This window comes from Colius striatus, chromosome 1 (genome assembly GCF_028858725.1).
Source record: "Colius striatus isolate bColStr4 chromosome 1, bColStr4.1.hap1, whole genome shotgun sequence".
NCBI classification, from domain to species: Eukaryota; Metazoa; Chordata; class Aves; order Coliiformes; family Coliidae; genus Colius; species Colius striatus.
Window position 1 is genome coordinate 152288916 of NC_084759.1, and position 14747 is coordinate 152303662.

Consider the following 14747-nt stretch of genomic DNA (forward strand, 5'->3'; position numbering starts at 1 on the left):
CTACCTAAATCTTTGACTCAAGCCTCCAAGCATCCACTCCCCTCTCATGTCTCCCCACTTTCCTCACCTTTATGGGAAATTATCTTTCCATCTCTGACCTGAAACTCAAGCCTTTCTCATCACCCACAGGTCTTAAAAAACAAAAAACCTGTGTCCATCTTGACTCTGGAACTACCACTCGTCCCATTGTTAGCAAGCACAAGTGTCCAGCTTAATGTCCCTCTTACATCTGTACTTCCTGGCTTTCACCCCTTGGCAGAGAAAAGACAAATGCCACAAGGAAAACCGAAAGCACAAGTAATATCTACTTGATAGAAGGTTGTGCTAAAAACTTTCATGAGATAAAGGGTCTTATTTCCCCTTAAGAGAACTCCAGCATTAGTCGAGCATTCCTCAACTAAGTTCTTGAAGCCTGATCCTACAACCCATTGTGCTGCCCTATTTATTGGTTTGGGTTTTTTTCTCTTTTTTCTTAATTTGCAAAGAATCCTTCCTTGAATTTGCTTCAAGGTTTCTCAGCAAAGAGGAAAGGGTTGTCATAATTAGAAGTGTTGAAGCAGTAAATATCTTTAAGGTAACGGTTCTTCACAAAGGAAACAGAGAGAAGATTGACAAGAATCACTCAGGGAAGTTTCAGAGCTCGGTTAGACTTTGTACTTTTCTCTTCCAAGTCAGTGTCTTTTTTTCAACACATCATTTGGTGATAACCAAAGTTGGAAGGAATAGGTTGAGAGGGAAAAGAAGATCTAAGTGCAAAACAACCAGGTGACCAAAGTTTAATACAACTGGAAAAAAAAAAAATATACAAAAGTTCTTGAAGTTTGTTTAGTTTTGTAACATAAAGCACCATTAATTCCACAGTACATTACAACTCAGCCTACTACACCTTTTGGAAAGCACCCAGTACTCCTGAAATCTGATTTAGCACCAAGGGTTTGCCGTCTTATTTAGCACCAAGAAGCCTGTTAAACACACCCTTTGGTCCCCCTGCCCTCCTCTCTCATGTGCCTCAGGCACCATCTCGCTGCTCACAGGTAGCATATGAGACCTATCACTGGCATTCAAACACCAAATAGGAGGAAGAAGGAAGCTTGTTTCTGGAGATATTCAGTGTCAGAGAGGCTTGCTTCTCTTCAGAGAGGGGAACTATGCATTGTAAAGAGACAACATGTGAGTTTGCAGCCTGTTGAGGAAGAGAGAAAGGGATTCGATCCTGAGCATTGGCTTCAGCATGCAGCTTCCTTTCTAACTGCCTGAAATCCTGTCTCTGAGCAACTCAATGTGCCTGACCTGCTACGGGAGGGGAAGAAACTCACAGTCCCACGATCCCATCAACCCACATTTCCCTCGGAAAAAAAACAGCTTTGCCTCAGTGAAACCTTATTTTTTTACCCATTGCCTCAGTGACAGTGGTGGGGAGGATGTAGGGCAGAAAACTGCCTGAAACTCATTCCAGTCTGCACAGCTTCCTTAGCAAAGCAGGGAGGGTAAGCAAAAAAGGCAAGAGAGAAAATGTCCTGCCTTTCTCTCAAGTTGTTTTTTTCATATTTAGTCCAAGTCCCTATGCCTTTGTTATCCCAGGCTGAGTGTACCAGACCTAGCCCTGTATAATGATGTGTGTCTCTTCTGGGAGACCTTGGGGAGTCACAGGTGTGACAGGCAGAGACCCTGGCTAATCATGAGAACACAGAAGCAAGGTAAGTCAGACTTCATTATCAGTGATGGGCAGAGGAGAAACACAGTTCCTCCTGCTTCTGCTGTCCTGAGACTCAAAAAAACCCGAGAAAACTCTTGGCACTGCTGTTTACAGGAGCATCACAACACGTGGATGTAAGTTTCCCAAAGTGCTGAGTCAGCCTCACCTGCTCCCCAGAGGACCATAGCAATCCCAGAGGGACCTGAGTGCAAGCAGTGTGAGACCAGTACAAATGTTACTAGAAAACACTACCACTGGCATTCCTTTCCCACTCTGGCATCTCCAACCTGACAAGAGCAAGGGTTTGTTTTACCCACAGGCTTTTCTCAGTTGCTCTGTTGAGATCGCCAGAAAAGGGCCCAGATCATGTGGCAGGGAAACTTCAGACCCTGGGGAGAGGTGCTGCAGTCTCACCTCTCTCTCTTTTCCATCACAAAGAGCTGCTAACCTGCCCAGGGCTGTAACTGACTTAACTGCAATGCCCTAACAGCCTCCGGCTTAGGTCCTGAAAGAGCTGTCCCTCAATACCAATGTGGGAGAACCACCTTCAGGAGGACAATGTAATGACAGGCAAGAGGCAGGGCCCTACTCTCCCCTGATGTCAGCAGGTATGACTGCTGATACCAATGGAAGGATTTGGGTGCACTCCTGCCAACGAAAATAGTAGATTAGTGTTTGCTGTCTGGACTGCCTTCCTTCAGCTGGGGAACCAAGACCAAGTAGCACCTCAGGGGAGGTTTGGAGGGGAGGTTCAGTAGGGTTCTCTCTCTCTCATTCTGTACTTCTAGTGGGAATAGAGTGGTGGGCTCTACTGAATCAATGGCAGATGCCTCTGAAGGGTCTGGCTGAGTGTTTGGCTCTTCATCTCTTTGAAAAGCCAGAGCTGGCACAGAGGAGGACAATCCCATCAGGCCTACGTTTTACAGTCAACCTGGAAGGAAAGCCAATGACATCCCAGAAGAGCAACAGTTACCTCTTTGGAAAGACAGTACAGTCTCTTGCTGCTCCTCCCTGTGCTACAGGAGGCCACCAGACCCCAGTCCATGCTGCAGACTGCAGTTGTGACAGGTGACATTAAAACTGGTCAAACTGGTAAAACAGAGAGGAGCCAGGATGGACCTGAGCAGTGGGGACTTTCTATCCCTTTCTACAGGGACTCATGCCCAGAAGCAACATTTTAGCTTTCCTCCTGCTCTTAGGACCCTGAATGCCAGAAACAGCTTGCTGGGGGATTTTAGAAGAAGCCAATAACATAAGTTGGGGTCATGAGGTGAGGGGGGCAGAGATGGCAGTGTCACGGTGTAAGTGGACAAGTACAGGCCTGGCTACAAGAGAGAGTGAGGTGGGAGCCAGTGTGGCAAGTTTCACACTCAGTGCCTGAGACTTGATGGGCCCATTTCCAAGTGATTTGCAGTGGTTGCGGGCAGTAAAGAGAGAGAGAAAGAAGGAAAAGGCCAAAGAGGCCCCGAGGAGGAGGAGGAGAAGAGGCAGTTAGTCAAGGCTGGGCTTGACCAGGTACCCGTTGAAGGTAATGTACACATCAACATCATCACTGTAAATGGCGTTCTCCCGCTCCCTCTTGTAGAGCCTCACCCAGATCTCATCATTCTCCTGGAGCTCCAGCATGAGGCTCTGGCTCTGCATGATGCTGCGGTCGCTGGGCTGGGCATACAAGATGACCGCCTCTTCTTCGTTGTGCATGATGTGCATGTAGGTCTCCTTGAAGTTCCAGGTGTGGACGTTGAGGCTGAAATAGTAGAGTCCAGCTACGTAGCAGTAGAACTTGCCATTGAACATGTCGAAGTGGCTGTAGAGGTTGACGAAGACGGTGTCGAAGATCAAGACCTGGAAGCCCTCGCTGCTGTGCAGCGCTTTCTTGCGGCCGACGGAGAACGCGGCGTACTGGTGCTTGCAGGGGTCTCCCGCTGTGCCCATCTGCCCTTTACTGCCTTTCTGGCCCTGGGCACCTCGCTCGCCTCGTGGGCCTTCTTTGCCCCATTTTCCTGGCATGCCAGGCTCTCCCCGGTCTCCTTTCTCTCCTGCAAGAGGAAGCAGAGGACACGACCCCTGTGCCACACCAGAAGGTAGGGGTGGAAGTGGAGGTGAGAAAGCCTAATGAGGAGGCAGGGGCAATGCCAGAAGAATGAATGCTCATGAGGGTCACAAGATCATTGTGTTTCATGGGAAAAGAGGTAGCAGAGCTCTAGGTGCAAGTGGGGTCTCTTCTCTTACGAACTCTCTGCTCACCACATGGCATGGCCTTGCTGGAGACACTATGACCTGTCCCTAGGAGACTTCAGCCTGAGAAGGAGTTCAGCAGTGCAAAGTACCACTGAGGCTCTTGACCACTTCTTTTTCGTCCTCACTCCTTTACATCCATCAGAGCCCTTGGTCTCCTACGTGCTCCTCCCATGACCCATATGGTGCTCAAACTGATGGAGAAAGGGAAGAACTACCAGTGTCCCTGGGAGAATATGACCAGAGAAGGACAATGAGGTGGGTCAGAGGGAAAAGATCCAAGCTGGACTTGGCAGATGGTGCAGTGCCAAGCTAGAGGGCTGGTACTTTGACAGTACTGGCATCTCTTGGGCATCCTGTACGATTACTACTGCAATTTTACCCCGGGGTTTGTGTGTTGCCTTGTCACACACTTGGGCAGGCATCAGTACAGAGAGAGAGCTGCACCAGCCTGTGCTTTGTGTATAGAGAGAAGCCAGAGCAGCCTCCAGCACGACTGACAACAACCAAAACTTGTGCCTTGCTCTTTTCTTCCCCTGCATTGTATTGCAGGTCCCCCTGCAGCAACCCACTGTAGTCCAGGCCTCTATCTGCCCCAGACACACTTCTGAGCTTTGAGGGCTTGCAGCTATTTCCAGGCTGGGCAAAGAAGGGGAAGCATCTGCCCAGCCAGCCCAGAGGAACCACAGGGCAGCAATAACTGAATGGAGCAGGAGCCAGCTGGGAACAGGCTTTTGCCCGCAGCAAAGGCTAAAAGGGGAGCCCTGAAGGGAGGAGCTGATCTAAAATAGGGAGACTTTTCCCTTTAGCTAGGCCAGCCACAGCAGGGTGGAATGAGCTAGGGGTGACTGCCAGTCAGCCTGGAATTGCTTGCAAATAGCTTCTGCCTCCCCTTGCTCTCCGCCTGATCAAAAATGCATGTGACCCATGGAGCTGGAGAAGGTTTCCCCACAGCCTTCCTGGGTGCCAATGACTACTGTCCAAACACACCTATTTTGCAGCTGGATAGGGGCTGCTCCTTCCCTCAGGCACTACAGGACTCTGGAAGTCTGAGGCAAGGAAGTCTGAAGCTTGGCAAGTGGTTGCCACTCCTGTTCTAGCAGGGAAGAAGAGCTGGTAGCGGGCAGCATCTGGAGGCACAGAGGTCACAGCAGGGATATGCACTGACTTCCCTTCCCCCAGACTACTCTTGATGACAGCACAAAACATCTAAACCCTGGCCATGTTGTTTGTGGGCATATACCCTTCAGAATAGCATCTGGCAGTCCGTTAGCTTAAGCAGCACGCCAGCAACCCAGCTGTCACCTTCACCACAGTGCCACTGGCCCCTGAGCAGGCATCCTGGGGCCAAGATGAGCACTTACCCTTCAGTATGGTGATGTTGATGTAGGGACGGACCTCTGGCATGGGGTAGGGTAAGTGGTGGTGGCTGGGAGGGAGCGGTGGGGCACCTGCGGAAGGGTCCAGTGGGTCACAACAGCGTTTGCAAGCACCAGGGGTTGATTCTGTGAGGTTGGGCTCATCAGTGGGTGCCGCCAGCACAACCAGAGGGAGCAGAAAGAAAGCCAGGGGTGTGCGCCAGTAAATGATGTCCATGGTGACCTGGGAAGATATGAGGAAACACCGGAGTGAGGAAGAAAATGGGGAGGACACAGGGGATGAGGCAGAGATCACTGCTAAACATCTCTCTGTGGCTGAAGCCAGGGGTGGGACAAAAAGGCATTGTTTTGTGGAGGGAGTTACATGCCTGAAGTCCCTGGAGGCTCAAGGCTGCAATCTGAGTGGCAACCACATTGTCCAAGAGGTTGCCCCCTCGCCCTTCTGCCCAGATCAGTGCAGACAAAGCGCTAACCCTGGGAGAAGGCTTGACCTTCACCGGGCAAACCACTGGAGTCACTAGTCTTCAGACCGGGACAGAGGAAGGAGTCATGGCAAACCACACAGCCCCTTCAGCAAAAGCATGCTGTGGTAGGCTATTGAATCTGTGGGGAGGGCTGTAAAAAAGCTTCTCCAGTCTCTAGCTATCCATTCTCACTAGCTATCAACTCTTTATGAGAGCCTAACCCAAGAGCTCCCAGAGCCTGAGCCCCATCTCTGCAGATAAAGCCCCTTCTCCTGTGGCCTGTGAATGTACCTTTGGTCCCTCTCCTCCCTCTCACCAAATCCCTTCCCTCTCTGTGCCTTACCCCCTCCCACCAAGGCTTAGTTGTGCTCTCAGCCAAACCTCGGCACCTCTCCCCCAGCAAAGAGATGGCCGGTTCCTCCGAGAGCAGTGCCAGGCCTTTGGAGACAGACCAGAGGGGAGCTGCTCTGCTGCAGAGGGTGAAGGAAGCAAAGATCGGAGCAGGCAGCCAGCAGAGAAGTATGTTTACAAAAGACAGGCATGCAAACAAGCAGAGGAAGCCCCTCTCCCTGCCCCCCTTCCTCCTGCCTGCCCCCCAGGCAAGAATGGCAGCTCACCCCAGAGCCTGAAGGCTCTCCTTGGTGCTTCCCAGCCCCTGGTCTCCGGCTCCCCTCTGCCTCCAGAGCCGGCCCCCGGGCCCATGGCTTTAAGAAAGCTGGCTCTTGGCACTGCTGAGTGCTGGCTGGGCTTGGACCTGCTCCCTCCCCTCTCCTCTCCCTCCCTTTCCCTCCCTGGCTTTGGGCGCTCCCCATTGCAAACGAGTTTGAGTTTCGGAGCCTTTTAACTCTTTCCTAGGTAGTGCCTTTTATACGGTTTGTTGTTCTGGGTTTGTTTTGTTGGGTTTTTTCCCTCTGGCTTTTCACTATCAGCCCTGGTCAGGAAAGTGCAGCCAGCACAGACTGCACCCCGGGCAAAGGGAGGGCAAGCGGGGGGGCAGTATCCTCTCTGAGCATCTCAGGTGGGCAAAGTGAGGTGCATCGCTGCAAGAGACAGCTTTCCCTTCAAGTGGGATGGTGCAGGACTCTGCCCTCACTCAACGTTTCCTCAGTTCCTTGTCCCATGCATTAGTCCTTCACTTGGCTGGCCACGCTGTCTTCCAGCTGTGCCTGTCCCCAAACTTCATCTTTCATTCTCTCCTGCATCGCTGCCTCTGCACGTCACCGTGGCCTCTTGCCCCAGGCATGACATTTCTATTAGGCTCATTTGCCAACTGGGAGAGGCTCTTTTTTTCCCCTCTCTGGTCATTCCTTCTCCCTGGGCAGAGCCCCAAGCCTTGCACTCCCTGGTTAGGTCCTGGGCTGAGGAGCTCACACAGGAGGGTTGTGCCTGGCCTAAAGCACAGCAGGGAGCTGCCTGCCAGCAAAGTCGAGAATCTGGAGCAAACCCTGGCTGGGATCTTTGTCCCCAGCCTGGGACTGAGCTGACATGCTTGTGGTGTTGGGGTAAGCACTACGTGGCGGCATCAGAATCTTGGAATGTAGGACATTTTAGGGGCAGAAGAGTGTGTGCTGAGGGAGATGGACCGGAGACTCTCTTAAACTACAGAATCTGTTGGGAAGAGGATTTTGGGGATCCTATTGTGCAGCAAAACTGGATTTGGGAATGTATACCTTGGGTGGAGGCTTGTGCACATACATATTTTTGGGAGGCAGAAGGAAGGATGGGCTATAACTCTCTTCTGCAGGGGCCAGAAGTGCCAAGTCAGCACTGTGCCTCCTGCAGTTTCCAAGAGAAGCTGGAGAAGGCTCCAAGGTTTCTGTAGGGGAAAAGGTTTTGTGCGTGTCTACGTGTGCTTGGACTTTTTTTTTTTTGGTGTTGTTTTTTACTCCTGCTTTCCTTCTCCCATTTGTTTGGTTTGGGAATGGGAGGCCTCGCTTCCCAGAGAGTGGCTGGCGTTTGGCAGGACCCCAGCACCACTGGAGGAGCAAGCGGAAAACTCTGGGAAAATATGTGCAGCGAGCTGGGGGAAGGGAGGAATGGGGGCTGGGAGGCCTGAAGATATTCTCAGGCTGCCTGTCAAGCTGGAGCTCAATGAACATGGAGTGAACATGCCTCCCAGTCGGGGCGGGAAGAGGACCAAGGAATTTGCTGCTATACTGGCGAGTTCCTCTGCGGGCTCCAGCACTGACACGTAACGAGACCCATCGCAAGGCTGCCTGGGCCTCCGTTTCCCCTTTTGGAGAATGAGAGAGGGGAAGGTTAGGATAACATTTCTGGCTAACAGAGCCTTGCCAAGCAGACAGAAGCAGGTCTTTGTGATTTTGTTGTGTGGTCTGCTCCTGCTTGCTGCTGGTGGGGATTTTGGCAGCTGACTGTTATGGAAAGCCAATACATTTCCCGGGGTGCATGAAAACTCAGAGACCGACACCAAAGCAAAGTTCCTCTCTGTCTCATCAAACCTATTGCAGAGCCTCACTCCCTCAGGCTTTCCTGCCTGAACTATTTCCAAACATGATACTATCCCTTTCTGCAGCTCTCAGCCTTACATCTGGCTTTCTCTACCTTTCCAAGGGGAACAGGTAGAGGGAGGCCATTGTCTTCATTTCCATCCCATATTTCCTTCTGTGCTCTTGGGTTGCTCACAACCAACCAAACCATTCTGCGTGGAGGACCTCATTAACTGGAGCCTTTGCCTCACCTGACTGCAAGAGCAGCTCGCAGTGGGTAGTGAGCAGGACTTTGCACTTCATGTCTTGTCTGAACTGCATAGGGACCCACAGGGTCCCTCGCAAACAAAGACTTGCACTGGTGGTGTTGCCCAGCTGGGCACCAGTTTATGCTGGTAAAGACACTTTTGCCAAGGGATTATCGCCCTGCTCCCTGAAGAGAACTAGCTATACCAGCAACAGTTTACCAGGTCAGCAACACATTTGCAGGAGGCTTTGGCTTGTACGGCCAAGTGCTCAAAGATGTGAGTTTTGAGAATGCTATCCAACAGCCCTGTGCCAGCCATGCTTTTAAGTGTAACCCAAGCCTGAAGGCATCTTGTGTGCTCAACAATCTTCCCTCTCCCTCATCACACAATCTGCCTTGGAGGCAGCCCAGGGAAGCTCTGGCCAGATTAGACTGCAACAATTCCTGCTCAAAAGCAGCTGCTTCCTCCTCCTCCTACATTTCCTCCCTTCTCCTGCAACACTCCCAACATGGGCAAAGTAGGGAGATAAAGCCTGGCTCTCTCCCTATGACTACCTCCATCCTATTAACCCTCTCTACTACAGGTACAGAAGGAAGGAAATGACTTTGATGTTTTGCCCCTGTTCCAGCCCCTGGGTACAACTGCTACATGTGTGGATCCTCTGCCCTGCTACATATACACATGTACTCACATCTACCCACAAACACCCACAGGCTTGCCCTTCACAGCTCCTCCCTCACCAAACCTCCGGAGCAAAGGTATCACCAGCACCAATAAGCAAGGAAACAGCCCCTTCCCTTCCCCTTCCTGGCTGCTTCTCCTCCAAGGCAACTGCTTTTCCTTTTCCCCTTTTCCTCACCCCTCTGCCCCCCACTCCCCAAGAGCATAGCGAGGGCAGGAGGGGAAGTGGAGGACTTCTTACCCCTGCTCCCCTCCGGAGGGGTCCCGCGTTGGGTTATCCGTATCCTCAGCTGCTCCTGGTTAGCAGCGCGGAGAGGGAGGGCTGCTGGGGCCCAGCTGACTCCAGCCAGTTGCTCGCCAAGTGCTCTTATGTAATTACTGTCTTTTCCATCCTGCCTCCAAGGCCTTTGCGAGTGCCTCCCCCCGCTGCTCTGGCCCATGTCAGGCTTGGCTCTCCCTCCCTCCCTCCTTCCACCCACCTCGCACAGCATCATGATTTGCTCAGCTCAACAGCTGATTCCTTCTGGAAGCAAAGTTCAGGCCTTTGGCTACTGCTGTTTGCTACCCTTGGAAAGAGAGCTCACACGTGTTTCAAGAGCTGGGAAGTGATGGGCAGCACTGCTCTGAGCTCACCTGTTCTCCACCACTGCCTGACTACTGCTGGGTACCTGGGCCTTGCCCTTCCGTGGTGCCTGAAAACAGGGAGGGGGACATCTGAGACACAGAAAGGTGGCAGTGTGTTTTCAGGCTTCAGTACTTTGGGATGCCTTTGGTTTTCCCTGTAAGAGCAGCTGGCACTCTGTCATACTGAGATCACTGATCACCTCTGGCCAGGCTGCAGAGGGAGTCTCTTCCAACTCAAACTGTTCTATGATTCTACGATGAGACATCTCTTCCCAACTGTGGACTCCATGGCTGTGCACAAGGCTTGTGTAACAGCCAGTCCTTGTTACTCAAGAGCACCAACCAACACAGCACGAAATTTCTGGCTTAGAATATCTTGTATGTCTCTGAGGACAGGCTACATTTCTCTCATAACTTCTGCCCATGTGATGGGAGCTGCTGCTGAGTGTGAGGGCACTTCTGCCAGCAAGGATTTCTGCTGCTCAGCGGCCTGCACTGCCTCACATGGAGATCAAGGCCTGGCAAAGCTGCTGCAGTTTGGTTTTTTTGCTGTGCATTGCTGAAACGCCACGTGGCTGAGGAGCAGTTGGAAGAGCTGTCCACCTGTACTCATCGCTAGAGCAAAGCTATTGCTATAGACCTGGCAGACTTTGTCACTTAGCATGAAAGCATGAGCTCGTCTCCCACCTCCCCCTGAACCCCTGGCTGGTCCTGAGACATCACATATCTGCCAGATAGAGACAAACAGTGTACTGGAGACTAGCTGGCAAGCTGTTTCAGTAGGAGATGCCTTACAGCTAAGGTGTATCACCCAGCCTGCCTCTCTCCCCATGAGTAGCTTTTCCATCTTGAGCTTTTCCATCTCTCCTTGGGGCCTTGCTTGTGACATCACTGAGGTAAGAAACTGTGCCAGTATCCATCCCAAACTCTGGCGTGTGATTGCCAGCACAAACCCTACTGCAACCAGCAAGACTTTGCTGCCTTGTGAGCATCTTGGCCCAACAGCTTGGCTGGGTGGGAGATACCAGGTGATGCTGCAGCCTGTTTGAAACAAATCTTAAAAATAATCTTCAGCCAAGCCTGCTTCTCTGCATCTGAATGCATCCGAATGCCTTCTCCTCCCATCCACTCCTATGTGTACTTGGGACATTTTACCCCTGTGCTGTCCTCTCCTACACACACTCCTATCCCTGCCCTGAGCAGTTATCAACAGTAGATCATTACTGAGGGCATCTCAACTCTCATGGGGAATGCTGTGAAAGGTGGACCGTGGTTAGAGCAATAAAATTTTCTGCAAGGGTACCAATGAGCTTTCTCACCAAAGAAGCAAGCAATTTGTGGCTAGAGGGGGGAAGCTGAATCTCACGGTCATCTTATCCTTTGGGAATGGTAGGGGCTGGAAGGGACCTTTAGAGATCATCCAGTCCAGCCCCCTGCTAAAGTAGGTTCGTCTAGATCAAGTCACACAGGAATGTGTCCAGGTGGGTTTGGAAACCTCCGTCACAGGAGACTCCACACCCTCCCTGGGCAGCCTGTGCCAGGGCTCCCTCACCTGAACACCAAAGAAGTGCCTCCTCATCTTCAAGTGGAGCATCCTGTGTTCCAGCTTGCACTCCTTACCCCCTGTTCTGTCACTGGGTACTACAGATAAAAGACTGGCCCCATCCTCTCAGCATCCACCCTTTAAGTATTTGTAAGCATTGATAAGGTCCCCCCTCGGTAATCTCCATGCTAAACAGCCCCAGGTCTCCAGAGGTGCTCCAGTCCCCAGATCATCTTGGTAGCCTGTCATAAATCAGAGAGACTCTGTGAGCTCTTTAACACCGCTGAAGAGCTTCCAGAAGCTCTTGGACACCGGTGGGTTCTGAAACAGAGCGGCTCCACCATCGCTTGGCAGCACTGTCCTGAGCCGAGGACCAGCCACCGGGACAAGAGCCCTGCCACATTCTGCGGCCGTTCGATCCAGCGCCAGGACGTTCCTCCCTCGGTCAGAAAGCGCTGGGCACAGGCGTTGCTCCACAGCGCAGAGCCGGAGCTGCCCAGGGCCACAGCCCGGGCCGCGGCCTGCCCACCCGGCGGCCGGCCAGTGCCCCCTGCAGGGCGCGCCGGGCCGAGCAGCCCCCGCTCCGCGCCCGCCGCCGCCGCCGCCGCCTGCAAATGGCGGGCAGCCGGGCCGCGCTGCAGCGGGACGGGCCGGCGGCAGGCCGCGACGCGGGTGGGCTCACCGGCCTTCCGCCTCTGCAAACACCCGCACGCAGCTCCGGTCACACACCCCGCGGTCGGGGCGTAAAGTTGCCCTTCCTTTGCAGGCTGCAGCGCGGGCTGGCTGCATTGATGCGCGGGGTCGGTGCGTGTTTGGGCATGACGTGGTGCAGAGCGCAGAGCCGGCTGCCGCTCATGTGCGTGCGTGTGGCGTTTGCATGTTTTATGCTTGGGAAGGCAAAGAACAGCAAGTTTTCACGAGCAAATATTTGCATGTTTTCCACTCGTTCGAGCAGATAACAGCGTTTCAATTCTCTCGTCGGATCCTCGGGAGAGCCAGGAGCATCTTCTTTTCAAGATGTTTCCCTTTCTCTTGTATCTCCCGGTCTCTTTTATCTACTGGCTGCCTTATTTCAACAACTACTTAACTGCTTCCTGCCCCCTCCTCACACCCCCCTTGTTCCACGGTCCCATACAACACCTAAAGCAGGACGTGGCCCGGATAGTTTTGCTGTTGACTGAGCTGAGCTGCCGTGTTTGTCTCCTGATGACAAATACAGTAGCTCCCTAACAACTGCTTCAAGTGATATTAAGTGTGGGTTGTGTTAGTAACAGCCTGGAAACACACCCTTGCCTCCCTGTGCTGGAACCTCTTCCCAAGTCACCATTCACTGCCCTTCCAGTTTCTGTCCCGAAGATCCTCTTCAGAGGGTCACGCTGAGTGGGTCCAAAGCTTCCTTGGACCACTGTTAGCCTGGCAGAAAGGTGCCTGGGTGTGCATATATGGTAGGACCGTGTGTGGGAAGGGTCATTTGCAAGGTCCATGTCATCTCTCAGGTTTAGCCCATGCCTGGGCTGTGTGTATGAAGGAGTATGTGCTGTGTTCTTGCGTTCGTGCTTAGACCAAGAGCTACGTGCATGTCTGGCTACGTGTGTGTCTGTGTGGGTGGCCACATATGGTTTCATGCACACATAGACACGCTTGAATCAAAGCACCCACAGACATGAATATGTGTAGATATTTATACACATTCACAGTCACGTGAACCCACCCATACACGCATGCAATCGCATAAATACTCATTTGCATGCACGTACACACATCGCAGACATACACCTCTCTCTATCTGCTCTTGTGCATATGAACTCTCCGAGCAGCTGGCAGAATGGGCTCTCCGTGTCCCTGACACCCTGCCTATGATCCAGCACTTACTGAGAAGAGGCATTGCACAACGCTGCTGAAACCATCGTGGCCCTTTCTAGCCTTGCAGCTCCAATCCCTACGTGATGCGAATAAAACCTTTTGTGCAGCACAGGGCTTGATGGAGCCCTTATCTCCCTGTCTCTGCACCCAGAATAGAAAAATCCATTTCTGTATCTGACTAGAACAAATCCCCCTGAACATGGCCAGAATTTCACTTAGCTGCTGCGCACGGTCCTCGTGGCCTCTGGGTTGCCCAGAGTCAACTTCACTGTCGTTAAGAGAGGAAGAGGGATCATGAGGGCAATTGAATTAATGCTATTAACACAGAAAAAAAAGCTGGGAATTCACCAGGAGGGAGACAGAGCTGAGGAGAGAGGCAGAGGTCAGGAGGCAGCAGGGTACCCTCTGTCATTCCAAAGGTCTGTTCCTATGAAAAAATATCAATGGTGATAGTTTGCAGAATGTTGTGATATTTGTTTTCTCCTCATGAATTTTGGAAAAAAAATCCAAAAAACAACAAACCTTTTCCCTGCCCCAGTCTTATTTTCAATTCATCTCCATTTTTTCCCCCAATTTGTCACTGAAAAATAGGATGCATCATAGGGGGGAGAGGAAAACAACACAGGAGAATATCATGCTTATGGCCTTTTTCTTTTAAACTCCTGTTTAAACTACAGACCTCCAGTTTTTTGCAGGTCTCCCTGGAACATGTTTGTTTTTCCCCAGCAGCAGGCTCCCCTGCAGAGCTGCCTCGCTAGTGGGCTCGGACTCCCGTGTATCAAAGTGATGTCTCCTTGGCGCACTTGCTTGGTGCTGGCATTGCAGTGCTTGAGCTCTTCAGAGGTGTAGGTATTTTAAGCAGCCAACCAGTTGGTGGAGTTTCTTGAGTGATGACTTGCAGCAGATGGAGCTGCAAAGGCGTGCAAAATGAAGTCGCAGCTCAGTTCGGTGGTGAAGGAGAACATCTCTTGTTTGCAGCCAGGGAACTCCCTCATCTCCCCACCGCAGCTGGGCAGCTACTCCATGGAGAAGGAAACCCTTCCTATATCTGTCCCCCACTGATCTGAACTGCCTTCTGCAAGGTCCTCATTCACTGTCACATGCACTCTTCAGTGCCTGCTCATCAACCGTGAACACTGCTACATGCTCCCCAGCTAATCCATTTCTCCTACAGTAACTGCTGTGCCAGTGGTGTCCAGCATTCACCCTGCCCTGCTCCTCACAGCCAGAGGAGCAACACAGACTCCCAGTTTAAAGTGCTGTGTTGTCCATCTATCTGACCTCTTGGTAACCAGACCTTTTCATCTTCCTACTGCTTGTTGCCCCATGTAGAGGCAGGAGCGTTGGCAGTTCATCTTAATCCTGATAGGGTTTCTTGATTGTGCCTCTCCCCAGTGGATCCTGCAAAAGCTTCCCAGGAGGCTTTTAAAGTCCAACAGGCTGTGTATCCCGTGCTTATGAATAGTTTGTCTACTTTTCTCACTGGGGCCCACAGTGTGGGATGGAAGTGATGAAAGGAGGAGATGTGAAGAGGTAGCAGAGGATGGCAACTGACTACCAAGCA

The 14747-nt window shown here is 52.0% G+C and overlaps 1 protein-coding gene across 2 annotated transcripts; it reads right to left on the minus strand.

The window, feature by feature from the left end:
* Positions 1–2762: 2762 nt before the first annotated feature.
* Positions 2763–9438, minus strand: C1QTNF6 (C1q and TNF related 6). Of its 2 annotated transcripts, none has more exons than XM_010201208.2 (3): positions 9395–9438; positions 5299–5536; positions 2763–3735 (listed from the first exon to the last, which is right to left on the minus strand). In XM_010201208.2, exons 2-3 carry the CDS (start codon positions 5528–5530, stop codon positions 3188–3190), a joined length of 780 nt encoding a protein of 259 aa, XP_010199510.1. In that variant the 5' UTR covers positions 5531–5536; positions 9395–9438; the 3' UTR covers positions 2763–3187. The 2 variants fall into 2 exon arrangements, with proteins under 2 accessions (XP_010199510.1, XP_061844920.1); XM_061988936.1 differs by lacking the exon at positions 9395–9438 and adding an exon at positions 6395–6589.
* Positions 9439–14747: the final 5309 nt, after the last annotated feature.